This window comes from Elgaria multicarinata, chromosome 1 (assembly GCF_023053635.1).
Source record: "Elgaria multicarinata webbii isolate HBS135686 ecotype San Diego chromosome 1, rElgMul1.1.pri, whole genome shotgun sequence".
NCBI classification, from domain to species: Eukaryota; Metazoa; Chordata; class Lepidosauria; order Squamata; family Anguidae; genus Elgaria; species Elgaria multicarinata.
In genome coordinates this window covers 39,815,162-39,834,055 of record NC_086171.1, presented here as the reverse complement: position 1 = coordinate 39,834,055, position 18,894 = coordinate 39,815,162, and the positions used below count along the sequence as shown (strand labels likewise).

The window sequence follows — 18,894 nt, the reverse complement described above, 5'->3', positions numbered from 1 at the left end:
CACATCTGGAGCACACCAGTTTGGGGAAGACCTTGCCACACTTGCAAGATTTGAATGGGTGTGTGTGTGTATAGATGCCGCCTACCAATGGATGCTTATTTGAATATTTGGTCTATTTTTGTTGAATTTTTTATAATTCTTAGAAAATCCTGTTTTCATACATACATTTCATATGCATGCATTGAAATGGATATATTCAAATTTATGTATCTAGTTCCCCCCTTTTCCTCTTTTTTTGCTTTGTTGAAATTTATTTATTTATATAGTTTATTGCATTTGTATACCGCCCCCTAGCAGAAGCTCTCTGGGCGGTTCACATAAGTTAAAAACTCTTAAAAACAATATACAAAAATTTAAAACCACAAAAACATGTGAAGTGCACATACATTTAAAACCGCTATAACAACTTTACAAATGATGAGCCAGAAAACAGACCCAGGCTCATTACATATTGCTAAAGGACAACAGAAAAGTCTTGACCTGGTGCCAAAAAAATGACAATGTCGGCGCCAGGCGGGCCTTGTCAGGGAGATTGTTCCACAGTTGGGGGGCCACCACAGAGAAGGCCCTCTCTCTTGTTGCCACCCTCTGAGCTTTCACAACAAAATAATAATTTAGAAATGTTATTTATTTATTTATTACATTTTTATACCACCCAATAGCTGAAGCTCTCTGGGCGGTTCACAAAAATTAAAACCATGAAAAGCACAATAAAACAACCTACAGTCTAAAAACACACATACAAAATACAATATAAAAAGCACACTCAGGATAAAACTGCACAGCAGAAATTGATATAGATTAAAATGTGGAATTAAAACAGCAAGTTTAAATTTAAGTTAAATTAAGTGTTAAAATACCGAGAAAATAAAAAGGTCTTCAGCTGGAGACGGAAGGAATACAGTGTAGGCGCCAGCCAAACCTCTCTGGGGAGCTCGTTCCACAGCCACGGTGCCACAGCAGAGAAGGCCCTCCTCCTGGTAGCCACCTGCCTCACTTCCTTTGGCAGGGGCACACGGAGAAGGACCCCTGTAGATGATCTTAAGGTCCAGGTAGGTACATTTGGGAGGAGGCGTTCCTTCAAATAACCTGGCCCCAAGCCGTTTCGGGCTTTGAATGTTAGTACCAGCACTTTGAATCGGGCCTGGACCTGGACTGGCAGCCAATGAAGTTGTAAAAGGACTGGAGCGATGTGGTCTCGCTGGCCAGTCCCTGTTAGTAAATAGGCTATTTTGTAATAATAATAATAATAATAATAATAATAATAATAATAATAATAATAATAAATTTATTTCTTACCCGCCTCTCCCTTTGGATCGAGCTGAACCAGTTTGTACCAGTTGAAGTTTCCGGACCGTTTTCAAAGGCAGCCCCACGTATAACGCATTGCAGTAATCCAAACGAGAGGTGATGAGACCATGGATTACTATAGCTAGTTATACGCTAGCTGCAGCCCGAGGGTGCCTGACTCGCCCCACCCCTGCCCCTGAGCACATTACAATAGGTGGATTTTGGAGTGGCTTTCCCCAAAAATGCAGATCATTTCCCTAAGTACAGTAGCTAAGAAGTATAATCAAAGTGGGTCGCGGTTTTTGTTCCCCAGTATCTGTCTCCCTATAAAAGGGATGTCGCGACACTCAACTGAGTCTGGGAATCCGACAGACTCCCCTGAGTCCGGCCACTGGGATCCAGTCGGGCGCATTTGGCATGAGCACAGCCCCATGCTTGAGTGCTCACAAGGCCCCTATGGCTGCTTGGCAGCCGCCCGCTGTGTCAATGCTGTGTCAACGGTGGCCGCCATTGATGTAGCAGAGGAAATGCACAATTTGGGCAGCGAGGGCGGATGGCTGACAGGCGCTCACTGGGTTAAGCCAAGCCTCAAAAGAAACTCACGTTGCCCAGTGAACGGAGGCGGACGGCGTGGGCGACGGGGCAAGCAGCCAGCGAGCCAGACTCAGGTGAGCTTTCCCGCCCCTACACAATAACGCTGCCTTTTCTTTTTTCCACAGGTCTAAAAGTCATTATAGCCTCCCTCCTCCAGTCAGTGAAGAAACTTGCCAACGTGATGCTGCTGACCGTTTTCTCCTTGGCTGTTTTCGCCTTGGTCGGCCTCCAGCTTTTCATGGGCAACTTAAAAAATAAATGTGTCCTCAAGGATTACCTTCATGTGAACATCAGCAACAGAGGACAGCAGTGTGTGACAAAGGATCCAGGTAAATTCTCTCCAACCTCCACTTCAAGTAAGTTGTATACAACTCCTTGATAAGCAAGACTAAACTGAAAACCAGGTTGGAATTGTATTCATATAATAAGATGTTCATCCTATTTATTTGTTATTTATTACATTTCTAAACTGCCCAATAGCTGAAGCTCTCTGGGCACATCACAACAATTAAAACAATAAAATACAGCATCAGATACAATATAAATGTTTACAACTGTGGTATAACTACCAGGGAAGAGGGCCTTTTCTGCTGTGGCACCCCGGCTGTGGAATGAGCTCCCTGGTGAGGTTCGCTTGGCGCCTACGATGCGTTTTAGCATTTTTGTTTCTAGTCTTTTAGCTCTGCTGTTTTAAACCTGTACTTTAAATCTCTGCATTGCTGCTAGGTTTTATTTTGGTTTGTACTTTTATAGTGTAATTTTAACCTTTTATGTTTTTGTATTGTTTCATGCTGTATCTTGAGGTTTGAATTTTTGTCAACTGCCCAGAGAGCTTCGGCTATGGGGTGGAATTGAAATGCAATAATAAATAAATAATGATCAATACACACACACACAAACACCTAGCAACCTAGCAGCAATGCAGAGATTTAAAATAAGTAAGAGATTTAAAACCACCGAAACTCAAAAATTTAAATGCCTCTGAAAATATGGTCCTCAACTGATGCTGAAAAGAGCATAATACAAGCACCAGGTGAGCCTCTCTGGGAAACTTATTCTACAATTGGGGTGCCACAACAGAAAAGCCCCTGTACTTAGTAGCCATGCACCTCACTTCCTTTAGCAGAGGGTCCTGGAAAAGAAAATCGGAGGACGGATTTAGGAACCAGCAGTTATCTAAGGTAGGAGGCGACCCTTCAGGTAACCTGGCCCCGAACCATTTAGGCTTTGAATGTTCATACCAGCATTTTGGATTGGGCTCAGAAATGGACTGGCAGATGGTAAAGTTGGCCAGTCCCAATTAACAATCTCGCTGCCTTATTTTGGACCAGCTGAAGTTTCCGGACCGTTTTCAAAGCCAGCTCCACATATAACTCATTGCAGTAATCTGGACTGTCATGCCTCCCCCAAAGTCTTCCTCATCAGAGGACGGAGGGGAACTAGCTGCCATGTAGAGGTTAAAAGGTTGTCACACAGAGGAGGGCCAGGATCTCTTCTTGATCCTCCCAGAGTGCAGGACACGGAATAACGGGCTCAAGTTACAGGAAGCCAGATTCCGGCTGGACATCAGGAAAAACTTTCTGACTGTTCGAGCAGTACGACAATGGAATCAGTTACCTAGAGAGGTGGTGGGCTCTCTCACACTAGAGGCCTTCAAGAGGCAGCTGGACAACCATCTTTAGGTACATAAATGTATTACCCATTACATAATTCATAGCCAATAGTTGTGACCATTGTGCCTCATTGGAGGAGGATACTTTCAATAACGGGCTTCCTCCCCACCCACCCCTTTCAATCCTTTTTGTTCCCAGAAATGTCCTACATCTACAAGATGAAGGATGATGGCTCTCCGGTGCTGTGTGGATTCAGCGGAAATGAGTAAGGAAGGAACATTCTTAGTTTTTGAAGGCGAAATAGCAGCTGTGGCAGGTGGAATGCTCAAGATCAGAAACGTATCGTGGGCGAGTGAACCCTTGGCCTCTTTGCTGTGGTCCTGATGACAATCTACCCCCCTTTAATAGTGGCTATTCTCTATTGGAGGGGATTATCCAGAATCCTTTCCCTCCTCCTCCTTCTCACTAATGACTCCTGGAGGAGAATCCCTCCTAGTTCTGGTTCCCGTCTGGCAGTGGAGGCTGTCGGCTCCGATGTGCGTGGGCTCTGAATCCGCTCCGGGTTTCAGTCGGAACCAGTTGGAACCCTAAAGGACTCTTTGCACCTTGGAGAGCTCCTTTGGGGTCCTGATTGATCCTGACTGCTGTCTGCTCTCAGGTCCGGCTTCCTACACAGAGTTCCATCTGAGAATGGACCTTCATTAGCCCAATGAACAAGAACCTCCCCGACTCCTAAACCATACCTAGATTGGCAGGGAAGGGAACCGTACATCTCCCTCTTCCCCCTTTGGACCCAGTAACACCTTCGGGCAGCAGACAAACAGAACCATGCACAATAAAAAGAACTTTGGCCCCTAACACCTCTCTCCCAATCCACAGGGGACTCAGCTGGGGGTTAAAAGACCCCCACCTCCAATTCCCTTTGACAACGTTGAGAGACCCTTAGGGGAGGGAGGAGGGCGTTCTTGGCTTCCTCTGAGCCTGGACTCACAGGGGAGACGGGCAGGCATTGGTCTCACCCTGCCTGTGGTTTCCTGGATTCCCATCACAGCTACTGCAGCAGCAGCAGCAGCAGGTCCAGTGCAAAGTGTTGAACTCGGCAGCAGTGTGAGGCTTTACCCCTGTGCTTCATTGGCAGCAGGCCTTCGGCGGGGGCCACAATGACGGCTCTTGCCTTCTTGCTCTTCCTGTCACCGAGGGGAAGCAGCCAATGCCCTCAGCTCCTGAGATCTGGGAACTAGTCTGCCTTCCCAGATGCACTCACCATAATCAAGGTAACCGAGGGACGTCTCCTCTTCCCCCCAGAGTAGATGCTGAAACAACTTTTGAGGATAGGGGTCAGCACAGGGTTCAGCACCTTCGATAGCACCTTTGGAGTTCTGACTGGTTCTGACTGAAACCCAGATGGATTTACAGCCCCACTGACATCGGAGCCACCAGCCACCAGGAGAGATTTGTCCTCTTCATATCTAAAAACAAAATTTCCCAGCAGCTATAAAAGCTTCCATTCATTGCATCTACAAAGCCACCTGGAAGCGCAGTACAGTGGCCAGTCAATTTTTTTTAAATTTATTAATTGCATTTCTATTATCCCACCATTTCCCCCCAAAGAACCCAAGGTGGAGTACATAATCCTCCTCCTCTCCATTTTATCCACCCAACAACCCTGTGAGGTGGGTTGGGCTGAGAGTCTGTGACCAGCCCAAAGTCATCCAGTGGGTTTCCATGGCGAAGTAGGGACTAGAACCCAGATCTCCTGACTCCCAGACCATCACTTTAGCCACTACACCACACTTGGACAGCACTTTAATAAATGTTGTCTTTCTCTTTGGACTGAAGCCTAGTCATATTGTTCTAGAATGGCAGTTAGTGAAGAAGACCCCTCATTTCTAACTCTGCAATTGTTGTCTCTAAAATTTCTGGAAGTAGAGCTATCAGTGTTGGTGGCCCTGCAGCAATGCCTTTTAAGACATGGCAAAAGATGGTTGGAAACCCTATAATTCAAGTGATGTGTCTCAGTGGGAGCTAAGATGGTCCAAGGAGGCATAGATGATGGGTGGAGATGATGGGCGGATCGGGTCTGGGGGCCAGATTGCTCCCAAACCCCACCCTCCATGGGCCTAAAGACATCAGTGGGTGGAGCTCTGCTGTCAAGATGGGGGCTGGGCTGCCTGGTTTGGTTTCAAACTTGGAGGCTGAACTAGAAGAAGCTCAGCTTAGACAAGAAGTGGGGGAGGATGTTCTCCAAGACTCTCCAGGAACCAAGGAAGACTCTTCCCAGGAGCTTATTGAACAGGAGGCCCAGGCTCTGAGATCATCTTCCCCCACTCACTGGGAATTCAACCTTTGTCGGAGGGGGAGGGAACATCAGAATTGACAGATCCCAGAGTCCACTGTAGGGTCAAGTGGGTGGAGTTGAGAGGAGGTGGGAGGCACTGCACTATACTTGCTGCGCATCAGAAATTGGGCCAAGAGGAGCCTCCCATGGGCAGCTGGTTGGCCCTAAAGGATGCTGAGAAAATCACACACCTCCTGTCAAATACTTTAAGGCCTGTTTTGATAAGCATAGCTAGGTTTGCAGTAAAAGCAGCCCAGATCAGAAGAGACTTAGGCCTTTGCTAGACCTACCATGAAATCCGGGCATGAGGAGGGGTGATCTCGTGTTGTAAATGACACGAGATCCCGCCCTTGTCTTGATGTTAGACGAAGTGACTCTAGTAGAGAGCTGTCGCGCCTGCCATTTTTTCTTTTTCCAAGGGGCAGCATTGCAGGAGCGCTGCTGTGACAAACAGTACTTTTTTTAAAAGAAAAACTTCCTCGATCCCCCCCCCCGCCCTGATCTCTCCCCCCCAGCCCCGATCCCCCCTGGCCCCAATTTCCCCGATTTCTCCTGGGGAGCGCTGTGCCCCATGCACGGCTTCTCCTGGCTTTTCGCGAGTAATCGCTGAAGCCGAGAGAAACCACGGAACAGCCCACACACTTGCTGTCTTGGGCTGAGCCCAAGAATGTGGGAAATACCGGGCCACAAGCGGTTCCGGTTACTCCAGGGGCAGGGAGGTTCGACCCCTGCCTGAGCCTGGGATCTCCTGTGCGTCATCTGGACATACAGGGGCGATCCCGGGTATCAACCCGGGCTAACTCATTGTCTAGCTAAGGCCTTAGAGGCCAACTACTCTGCTTAATAATCCTGTGCCTGCAAACATCTTTGCTCCCCCTTCTGAATGTTTATTTTATTTACAATTTTTAACTTATCTATTATACCCAGTGTGGCAAGCGGGCTTCACCTTTTATTGGAAATATGGTATTGATTGAATATTTTTCTTCTTTCCCCCCCTCTCCTTTTATTGTAATTGTGGCTAAAACCTACACAGGTTGCCTAATAAACATATTTGATATTTGATATTTGGTTGGCCACTGTATGAACAGAATGCTGGACTAGATGAACACTTGGGGCCTTGCTAGACCTGGTGGAAAATCTGGGGGAGAGGAGGGGAGACCTCGCCTTATGAATAACGCGAGATCTCGCCCTTATTTACATGCGAGCCGCGATGAGCTCTGGAGGAGAGCCGTCGCGGCCGCCATTTTTTTAAAAAACTTTTAAAGTGGCAGCAGGAGCCAGGAAAGGTAAGTGGGTTGTTGTTGGTTTTTTAAAAAATCTCCTTCCCCCTCATCCACGATCTCCCCCCCCCGGCCCAGTTCTCCTTCCCCCCTTCCTCCATGTCCAATCCCCCCCTGCCCAATCGCCCCCCGCCCCCCATGCTCACTTGATCACCCGCCCGCCTGATCATCCACCCGCCATGTCCGATGCCCCCTCCGCCCCCCCAGCCACGATTCCCCACCCCCGGCCCGATGGCCACAGCGCTCGGCTTCTCCCAGCGACTCACGAGTAAGCCACGTAGCCGGGAAAAGCTGCGAAACCGGGGGCTGTGGAAATAACAGGCTACAACCAGTGCCGGTTATCCCGGGTCAAGGGAGGGTTTAGCCTGGGCTGACCCCGGGATCCCCTGTGCATCATCTGGATGCATAGGGGCGAGCCCTGGTGTTAGCCTGGGCTAACCCGTGGTCTAGCAATGGCCTTGGTCTGATCCAGCATTAGGTTGACTGAATTCCTCTCTGCAAGAATCCTTTGCTGGTGGCGCCAACATCCGCTGGAGAGGGATTGCTGTGAACCCCCCACCTATTGTATAAATCAAACGCATGTCACAACAAACCAGAAATCTCCACTGAGCTCATTTACCTTGGGTAAAATTCTTGCACCCCAGGAGCTCTGGAGAATTGTGGTGTGAGCTCGTGTGACAATGTAAACATCCGGGTTCACAAACAATGTTGTTAGTGAGGAAAGCAGTTAGAGTGAAATCGCTTTTGCTTGAAAGCCATCAGTGACACGATGTCTGATGTGTTACTAGAACGGCTGAATGTGGGGCGAACTACACTTGCCAAAAACGTGGAGACAACCCTGACTTTGGATACACAAGCTTCGATCATTTCGGATGGGCCTTTTTATCACTGTTCCGACTGATGACGCAGGATAGCTGGGAACGTCTCTATCACCAGGTAAAAGTGCTGTTTTTCATTTATTTGGCTGAACTATCTCTATGTCTTTTAAAACCTAGAATGGTATCAACGTTTTACACAAATGTATTTAATTTATTTGGTTGAAGAATGTGTGTGCATGTATATACACACCCGCAAGGATGGCCATAGGGGTGGGTGAGCTGGGTGGTCGCCCGGGGCCGTGAGCTGAGGGAGGAGCCCAGCTGAGCTCAGTGGCTTGTTTTTTTTAAAATGTACTGCCTGCAGTGAGCTAGGGTGGCAACACGCAGGTGTCTGTAACCTTCCCCCCTCCACCACCAATAAGTTTCTACAGGTTGTTTGGGTACTAACTAGAAAAATTGACTTTGAAGTAGGTTTCTTTTTGAATTTCCACTTTGCTGTCTTTTGTACTACGTAAAAATCATTGGAATGCAGCTTTGCCTTGAGGCAATGTTACCAAGCACTTCACACTTCAAATGCGGTCCGCACAATGCAAGAATTCTCGCACATGGGCCCCAGCTTGTACACATATGCATGGGTCCTTGTAGGGGGCAACAGCGGGACCCCCAACGTCACAGCTACACCAGGGCCCATAAACCCTCTGGGTAGCCCTGCAAAGCTGACCATGGCAAGGGAGGGGCACCGAATAAGTACCTGCCCAGACCTTAAGATCATCTACAGGGGCCCTTCTCCGTGAGCCCCTGCCAAAGGAAGTGAGGCAGGTGGCTACTAGGAGGAGGGCTTTCTCCGCTGTGGCACCCCGATTGTGGAATGAGCTCCCCAGAGAGGTCCGCCTGGCGCCTACACTGTACTCCTTTCGTCGCCAGCTGAAGACCTTTTTATTCACTCAGTATTTTAACACTTAATTTTAACTTAAATTTAAATTATACTGTTTTAACTCTGTATTTTTAACCTTATATCAATTTTGCTGCGTGGTTTTATCCTGGTTGTGCTTTTTATACTGTATTTTGTAATTGTGCTTTTAACCTGTTGGTTGTTTTATTATGGTTTTAACTTTTGTGAACCGCCCAAAGAGCTCCGGCTATTGGGCGGTATAGAAATGTAATAAATAAATAAATAAATGTACTCTTAACCCAGGGCACTAGTTATTTATTTATTTATTACACTTATATACCGCTCCCATAGCCAGGGCTCTCTGGGCGGTTTACAGAAATTCTAAAATTAAGATAAAAACAAGTATACAAAATTTTAAATCCTAAAACACAGAACATACACACATAAAGCATTAAAAACCATTAAAAAACTATACATGTGGGTTTTATCCTAGAGCCGGCCATGTCTCTCTCTCTCTCTCTCTCTGTGTGTGCAAGCCTTTATAAACTTGGGGTAGTGTAAATGTTGTATATATTGCTTTAATTTCCTGTGCTGTATATTTCCCATCTTCACTAGTTTAATACGGACAGTACAAAATACACTGTTAAATTTGACAATGCCTTTAGTTGTTACCTGTTTTACCAGATCAAATAATTTTCATTTTTCTTGTTATATATATTTGATACATTGCTCATATAAATTAAAATCTGGCTGATTTAATTCTCCGCTCTATGAATAGGAATTGCTTCTCTTATAGCCGAAATTATTAGCACAAGTAATGTATTAGTACACTAATCAAACAATGGGTCTGTTCAGACAACACGCTAAGCCATGGTTAGGCTGCTAATCCTTTTTGCAGCCAATGGTTAGTGAGCATGTTTAAACTGTGGCTATGTAGCCACCACCATGGTTAGGAATGGTTCACATGACAAGCTAAGCCATAATGTTTAGCTCAAAATGCTTAACCACCATGGCTTAGGCCTTCGCTAGACCTAAGGTTTATCCCGGGATTGTCCCAGGGTCATCCCTGTTCATGACACACAGGATATCCCGGGATAAACCTTAGGTCTAGCTAAGGCCCCAGTGTGTCTTCTAAACAGGGTCATTAACTTCACAAGTAAAAATTAGCTCTTCATTTGTTGTCGTGGGTTGCTGACAAACATGTATTTATGGTGTTTTGATGCTGCCTTTCACGGCCAGCCCCTTGCCTCCAACAGCTCATATACATAATTAAAAACATAAAATACAATTAAAAGCTCCTCGCTACACCTGCAACAAAAACAGTGGTCTAAAAACACAATACATCTGCATTTAAGGCGAGTCAGCGGGAGGAGTCTTTATTTTTCCATTGAATTGTTTTGATTCCTTTTTTTAATTTTTATTTATTTATTTATTTATTACATTTTTATACCGCCCAATAGCCGAAGCTCTCTGGGCGGTTCACAAAAATTAAAACCACAGTAAAACACCCAACAGTTTAAAACACAATTACGAAATACAGTATAAAAAGCGCAACCAGGATAAAACCACACAGCAAAGTTGATATAGGATTAAAATACAGAGTTAAAACAGTAAAATTTAAATTTAAGTTAAAATTAAGTGTTAAAATACTGAGTGAATAAAAAGGTCTTCAGCTGGCGACGAAAGCAGTACAGTGTAGGCGCCAAGCGGACCTCTCTGGGGAGCTCGTTCCACAACCGGGGTGCCACAGCGGAGAAAGCCCTCCTCCTAGTAGCCACCTGCCTCACTTCCTTTGGCAGGGGCTCATGGAGAAGGCCCCCTGTAGATGATCTTAAGGTCCGGGTAGGTACATATGGGAGGAGGCGTTCCTTCAGATAACCTGGCCCCAAACCGTTTAGGGCTTTAAATGTTAATACCAGCACTTTGAATTGGGCCCGGACCTGGACTGGCAGCCAGTGAAGTTGTAAAAGGACTGGCGTAATGTGATCTCGCCGGCCAGTCCCTGTTAATAACCTTGCTGCCCTGTTTTGCACCAGTTGAAGTTTCCGGACCGTTTTCAAAGGCAGCCCCACGTATAACGCATTGCAGTAATCCAAACGAGAGGTTATCAGAGCATGGATAACTGTAGCTAAGCTATCTCTGTCCAGATAAGGGCGCAGCTGGTATATCAGCCTGAGCTGATAAAAGGTGCTCTTTGCCACTGAGTTCACCTGTGCCTCAAGTGACAGTTCTGGATCCAAGAGCACCCCCAAACTACGGACCCGATCCTTTAGGGGGAGTGCAACCCCGTCCAGGACAGGGCAAACATCACCTCGCCGGACAGAAGAACCACCCGCTAACAGTACCTCCGTCTTGTCTGGATTGAGTCTCAGTTTATTAGCCCTCATCCAGTCCATTACCGTGCCCAGACACTGGTTCAGAACAGCCACTGCCTCACCTGGGTTTGATGAAAAGGAAAGGTAGAGCTGGGTATCATCCGCATATTGATGACACCTCAGTCCACATCTCCGGATAACCTCCCCCAGCGGCTTCATGTATATGTTAAACAGCATAGGGGATAAGATAGAGCCCTGTGGAACCCCATGGCTTAGGTGCCATGGCACAGAGCAATAATCCCCCAGCACCACCTTCTGGAATCGGCCATCCAAGTAGGAGCGGAACCACTGCAACGCAGTACCTCCAACTCCCAGCTCAGACAACCTATCCAGAAGGATACCATGGTCGATGGTATCGAAGGCCGCTGAGAGGACCAGGAGAACAAACAGGGTCGCACTCCCCCTGTCTCTCTCCCGACAGAGGTCATCCCACAGGGCGACCAAGGCAGTTTCCGTTCCAAAACCAGGCCTGAAGCCCGATTGAAATGGGTCTAGATAATCCGTTTCATTCAAGAGTGCCTGGAGTTGTCCTGCAACCACCCGCTCAAGCACCTTGCCCAGGAAAGGGATATTAGCCACCGGCCTATAGTTGTTAACATCCTCCGGGTCCAGATTAGGCTTCTTCAGGAGTGGTCTAATTACCGCCTCTTTTAAAGAGGCCGGCACCACTCCCTCTCTCAAGGAGGCATTTACAACCTCCTGGACCCAGCCGGCGATCCCCTCCTTATTTGATGTAATGAGCCATGAGGGGCAAGGGTCAAGCACACAGGTGGTCGACCGGACTTGGCCAAGCACCTTGTCCACATCCTCGGGCCTCACTAACTGAAACTCATCCAATAAAACTGAACCGGACGGCGCTCTGAACACCTCTACTAGTGGAGCTGCATTAAGTGTGGTGTCCAATTCATGACGAATCTGAGCGACTTTATCTTCAAAGTGCCGTGCAAATTTGTCACAGCGTGCTACCGAGGGTTCCACCATCTCTCGCCCTGGCCCAGAGTGTAACAGGCCGCGAACCACCCGGAAAAGCTCCGCCGGACGACACTGAGAAGACGCAATGCTGGTGGAAAAGAACTGCCTCTTTGCCACCCTCACCGCCACAGAGTAGGCTCGATAGTGAGCTCTAACCCGTGTTCGATCAGACCCAGCACGAGTCTTCCTCCACCTGCGTTCTAGCCGTCTCCCCTCTTGCTTCATCGCCCTCAGCTCAGGTGTATACCAAGGAGCTGACCGGGCTCTGCTCAGAGGGAGAGGACGCTTGGGCGCGATCGTGTCAACCGCCCGAGTCATCTCTGCATTCCACAGAGCGACCTGGGCTTCGACAGGAGCACCGGCCATACCAGCAGGAAAATCCCCCAGAGCCCTCTGGAATCCATCGGAGTCCATTAGCCTCCGGGGGCGGACCATTTTAATAGGCCCCCCACCCTTGCAGAGGGGAAAGGCCGCCGAGAGTCTAAACCTCAGTAGGAAGTGATCATGATTTATTGATTTGATGTAATCACTATGTGCAGTTTTGATATTGTTAGCGATTTTGAGCATGCCGACAGATTGGTAGGGTGAGGAGCATTAACAGATAAATATGGCTCTGTGTTTGCATGTGCTTTGCCATTTCTACAGCAGTGTTGCCTCTGATGAAGTGAGCTCTGGCCTCATCTACACCAAGCAGGATATTACACTATGAAAGCCGTATATAAAAGGCAGGAGCCATACGACTGCTTTATAGTGGTATTGAAGTGCACTGACAACAGTTGGGTCCCATTGACACATACCATATACCGCTTTCATACCACTATATCCGGCTTGGTGTGGCTCCTGCCTTTTATATACCACTTTTGTTCACTGCTTGGAAGCTAAAGAATTTTCACCCGGGGCAAAAGAAAGAATTTCCCTGCCTGTAAACTGGAAGTAATTTTGGAATGACTACCTTCTGTCTACACCCCCACAGCTCTTGATGGCATGCGGCGACTTGAAAGACTGTACATCTGAGGAATAATAATAATAATAATAATAATAATAATAATAATAATTTTATTTCTTACCCGCCTCTCCATTTTGATTGAGGCGGGGAACAGAGAGCCCTGGCTATGGGAGCGGTATATAAGTGTAATAAATAAATAAATAAATAAATAAATAAAACAATAAAGGATAAAATACAAAATACTCAATTAAAACATAATATACATTGTTAAAAACATCCTAAAAAACATTTTAAAAACATCTTAAAATTCCACTGGATAGAACTGCCGGAAGAGATCAGTCTTTATAGTTTTTTTGAATGCTAGTAGACTGTTAAGTCTGAAATAATGACGAAACGGGAAATATAACCGGAATCCTGTTATAATAATTAATAACTTAGTACATTAAAAATATAATTCAGTCTGTTATAATTTTATTGTTAAGATATAAAAAAGGCAACCATTTGCCTTACGTTTTGTCATCTCTACAATTTTGTAGGATTGAATTGTTCAAATTGATATAATTATATAAAATAGAAGTCATTATTTTGACTCTTGATACTACTATTGTCTGATTTAATTGTTAAAATTGTTATGCAGTTGTGTGCCTGTTGGCGTTCCTTATAATTGGTTATTATCAACTGCAGCCTTCGTGTGTTTTGGTTTTGCTTACGCTATAATACATTTGTTCTTTGTTCTTTTTGTTTTTTTAAGGTGTTGCAAAATTCTTTATTGCTTTTCCTGGAATGAATGAACATGGCCATGCCTCTAAAATTACCACAATGTGTACATGTAACGGATCAATCCTGTTTTAATAGGAAAGGAAAGGAACCTCTCATGCAAGCACTGAGTCATTACTGACTCTTGGAGGGATGCCAGCTTTCGCTGATGTTTTCTTGGCAGGCCTTATAGCGGGGTGGTTTGCCGTTGCCTTCCCCGGCCGTTATTACCTTTCCCCCAGCTAACTGGGTACTCATTTTACTGACCTCGGGAGGATGGAAGGCTGTGTCGACCCAAGCCGGCTGCCTGAAACCAACTTCCGCTGGGATCGAACTCAGGCCGTGGGGAGAGTTTCAGCTGCAGAAACTGCTGCTTTACCGCTCTGTGCCACACGAGGCTGTTTTAATACTGTTTTAATACTGCTTTAAATTTTAGAATCTCAGAATCGCTAACTTTGTACTTACAGGTTATCAGAACATCTGGGAAAACCTACGTCATGTTTTTTATGATCATCATCTTTCTGTGCTCATTTTACCTCTTTAATTTAATCCTGGCTGTTGTGACCATGGCGTACGAAGAGCAAAACAAAGTGACACTTGAATATACAAAGGCAAGGGAGATGTTATTTCAAGAAGCAAAAAAAATATTAAAGAAGGAAAAGGTTTGTAAAAGAAAAAAAGTGTCACTACAAATACTAACCCTTTTTTAATGATTAATGCTGTATAGTTCTATCATAATAATTAAGTAAACTTTTTCTGTAGTAGAAGAGAAAAATATTGCAACGTAAACAGATGAATACAATGAAATCAGTTAATGGATTTGGTGGTGGTGCCAGTAACCATGCTGAAACCTCTGGCTGGTATTGGTTGATGAGATCTTTTGGAATGTGACGTTTCTCCCATGTTCTCCTTTGTTAGATCCATACAGGTTGTTCTGGGTGCTTCCGGATGAATCTTTTATAGCACCATCGCTCGGGTTCATTCACAGAATTTTACAGGGGTTACAGATGACAACATCTCCCAGTCATAACCTTTCTGGGTATTCCCACCTCTTCTTCATCTTTTTTCTTCCCACGAAAAATTAATTAAGACAGAAAGACAGAATTGCTGCTCAATGCCCTCCATTTGAAAGCACCCTGGATCTATTGATTTAGAGGATTTATATGCCATTTTCCAATAAAATGCTCTCAAAAGATTACATTGCACAGGATGGTTTATGGACATGTTTTGGTAAAGTTTCTTAAAGTCTCAGCAGAGAGGCAGGCTTCCACATTAGAAGAAAGGAACAGTTTCCCTTACCCTAGTCACTAAAATAGGTGGATAAAGCAAATCTCCCATATGAAATAGAACTCTTGGAAAAGCTACTGTTAACAAAACATAAAATGGGTATTTTATGCAGCAGACAACCACGAAAGAAGACTAAAAACGAGGCCTGTGCAAGCCTTGGGCCTTGGACTCGGAAGTCCGAAGCACGGAGGCCATTTTATGGTGGATCCGCCATTTTCTTGCACCGACCTAGGTTGGTAGGCCCCCATGCAGCCTACAACTCCCAGCATCCAGTGCATGGGAGGGCTGAACATACCGGGGCCTTGCCACCACCGTTACCTCCTCTTCACCGCCACCATCAATCGCCTCCTCTTCTCCAGCATGATTGCCTCCTCAGTGTGATCACCAGCTTCTGCACACGATTGCCGTCTTCCCCACGAGATCTTTCACAGGAGCCGGTGATCTTGCAGGGAAGCTGGAGATTGCGTACAGAAGCCGGTGATAGTGCTGTGCAGCCAGCACCCAGAAAAGCCTCCCTTTCCCCACTCTCCCTGCTTACCTGCTGCCATTGCTGCCGCCACCACCACCAAGAAGAACCAGGCCGTGATTTTAAGATATCACAGTGGCTCTGATTAGTACATCTATGGCCACCGTAGTTTGTGGCCATAGAGGTACTAAACTTAAAATCACGTCCTGGTTCTTCTCGTCGTCGTTGTCGTTGATGACGGCAGCTGGAAGGAGCGAGGCGGCGGAGGCAATGGCAGCAGGTAAGCGGCCCAGTGCTGCTCCAAAGCGTCCTGAGGTTCTCTGAAGCTTCGGAGCTGATCAGCTTCGGTTTTGGGGCGCCTCGGGCTGAATCAGAACCACCTCGGAAATGAGGCAAGACAGGCTGAATCAGCCTGCCTCGGCTCGGATTCGGACATTCATCCAAGGCACTTGTACAGCCCTAGTATAAATGTTCTATTTAGGGTAGCGTGTTAGGCCATAGCTAGACCTAAGGTTTATTCCTGGATCGCCCAGGGGTCAAACCTGTTCATCCAGGGGCGTTACTAGACGAGGCTCTAGCGCGCGTTACCTTCCGCAGTCACGTCGAGGCTTCCAGATGACGTTCACGAGGATCCGCCGTTATCCCGCGGTGAAGCCTCTTTCTCCCGACTTTAAAAAAGTGAGTTTTAGGACGCCTTTTCCTGCTGTCCCGCGGTAATTCGGAGTACGTGTGGGAGGATGTGAGGTCACTGCGGTCCGCACTGGGCAGGAAAAGGCGTGCTAAGGGGGAGTGGTCAGCGGCTTCGGTCAAGCCGCCTCCGCCATTTGCGCGCAGTCCGCCAGCTGGGGCAGCGCGGCGGAGCGGCTTTTTTTTTTATTTCCCCAGTGACAGTTTGCGCAGGAACGGAGGACCGGAAAAGTGGCTGGTGACTCCTTGCGGTGGGCAGCTACCGTGGCCGCATAATGGCGGTGCTGTACGCTGCCTGTTAGTGTGGGTACCAGGCTGGCAGAGGGCAGAGCTGCTTGTGGGCTGCTGCCATGGCTACGGCCAGATGTGGGTTGGCTCCTTGGGATGGGGCACAGGGCACAGAGGCGGTCATCGCCGCCGACACCTCAGAGGCATGATGGGAGATGTAGGCACAGAGTGGCCATGCAGACGATTGACCTCGGGTCATATGACACCCGCCACGACCCCCATCAGGAAGTGAGCGCATCAATGTTGACCCTCAACAGCACCAGCAGCACTTCAGCTGGCACTGGCACTGCCGCCGCTGCCGCCGCCAGGGCCGGCGGCGGCATCGCTGACGGCTGCGCAAGTTTGCGGTCTTTCGGACGTGCGCAAACCGTGCAGCGAGCGAAAAAAAAAGCCGCGGCAATCAGGCCGGTGTGGCTGCGCAACCGTGCTCGCGGCGGCAGCAGCACAACCGGCGCAAACTTCCGCCACAAATCGAAGGCAGGTGTGGATGATGAGGCGTCACGGCTGAACGGGAAAAGCCGCTTTCACCGCTCCTCAACGACGGAACACCCGGTACGTCTAGCAACGCCCTAGGTGACGCACAGGGGATCCAGCACTCAGGCAGGGGCGAACCCTGGATGATCCCAGGATAAACCTTAGGTCTAGCTGTGGCCTTAGATCTGGGTTCAGCCTGCCATGTGCTCCCTAAGTTAACCAGCCTCCTTCAGGTGCAGTGGAGAATGCTGGCCTGTCATCACAGATTAATCTGCCAATCCAGTTGACTTTTGTATGTGAAATGGGACATCAGAATGGGAAATGAGAAATGGGAAATGGGACATCAGAACACACAAATAGCCCTGCTGGATTAGACAAAGGGTCCATTTAGTCCAGTATTCTGTTCACACACTGGGCAACTGGCTGTTGACTGCAAACTCACAAGCTGGACACAACTGTAACAACGCCCTCTTGTTCATATTCCCCAGCAATTGCTGTACATAGGTATACTGCCTCTGATACTGGAGATAGCGTATCGCCATCAGAACTAATAGCAATTGATAGCCTTCTCTTCCAGAGATTTGTCTAACTACTTTTAAAGCCATCCAAATTGGTGGACATCACTACATCTTGTGGAGACGAATTCCATAGTTTAACTATGAGAACTACAGTGTGGTGTAGTGGCTAAAGTGTCAGACTGGGAGTCAGGAGATCTGGGTTCTAGGCCCTGCTCAGCCATGGAAGCTCACTGGGTGACTTTGGGTGAGTCACAGACTCTCAGCCCAACCTACCTCACAGGGTTGTTGTTGTGAGGATAAAATGGAGAGGAGGACGATTATGTATGCTGCCTTGGGTTCCTTGCAGGAAAAAAGGCAAGATATAAATGCAATTATAAATAAATAAAATAAACTTTGGCTATGGGTTGGTATATCAATAATAATAATAATAATAATAATAATAATAATAATAATAATAACAACAACTGTGTGAACAAATCCTTCCTTTTATCTGTCCTGAATCTCCCACCAATCAGCTTCAGAGGATGATCCTGGGTTCTAGAATTATGAGAGAGGGAGAGAAATGTCTTCCTACCAACATTCTCCACCCCAGGCATAATTTTGCATAACTCTATCATGTCTTCCTTAGCCTCCTTTTTTCAAGCTAAACAACTCCACATCTTGTACGCTTCACTCATAGGGGAGATGCTCCAGCCCCTTGATCGATCTAGTTGCCCTTTTCTACCCTTTTTCTAGCTCTCTCTCTATATATATGGTGACCAGAACTGTACACAGTATTCTCAGTGTGGTTGCACCATAGATTTGTATAAAGGCGGTATGATACTGGCAGTTTCATTCTCCATTCCTTTTCTAATAATGCTTACTTGAAAAAATGTCTGTTCTAGGAAGCAGCTGTCCGAAGGCTTGCTGTATCCTCAGAAGAAAATATCGAAGAATCCCAAAATAAAAAAAGCAGGAAAAGCAAGAGGAAGATGAAACACAGGAAGTCCAAAACATATGGGGAAGATGAAACCATGTTTTATTCAACACCTGATAAAAGGCAAAAGGAGCTTGTAAGTTTTAGGGGCGATAGCTTTAGTGGCATTATCTTTATATGTAGAGCTTGGGAGGGAGGGCAGGGTGGATCACTAAAGATTTCTAAGGACTAATTTGAATGGAGAAAGTGTTTAACAGGGCAACACATGTAACACTGCATTTTACTTTTAGAGCTGGAAAGAAATTCCATATAATTCAACATCCATCCGAATCTCACACTAATGAATTCAAACTTCAACATCTGTATTTTATCCATAAATTCCAA

General features: G+C 46.6%; 1 protein-coding gene across 1 annotated transcript in view; it reads left to right on the top strand.

The window, feature by feature from the left end:
* Window positions 1-18,894, top strand: part of LOC134413434 (sodium channel protein type 5 subunit alpha-like) — a 74,086-nt gene that overhangs the window by 12,769 nt on the left and 42,423 nt on the right. The window contains exons 7-10 of the mRNA XM_063147609.1: window positions 2,010-2,197; window positions 3,722-3,762; window positions 7,904-8,051; window positions 14,342-14,485. Coding sequence (XP_063003679.1) covers window positions 2,010-2,197; window positions 3,722-3,762; window positions 7,904-8,051; window positions 14,342-14,485 — 521 coding nt within the window. The remainder of the gene's footprint in view (window positions 1-2,009; window positions 2,198-3,721; window positions 3,763-7,903; window positions 8,052-14,341; window positions 14,486-18,894) is intronic.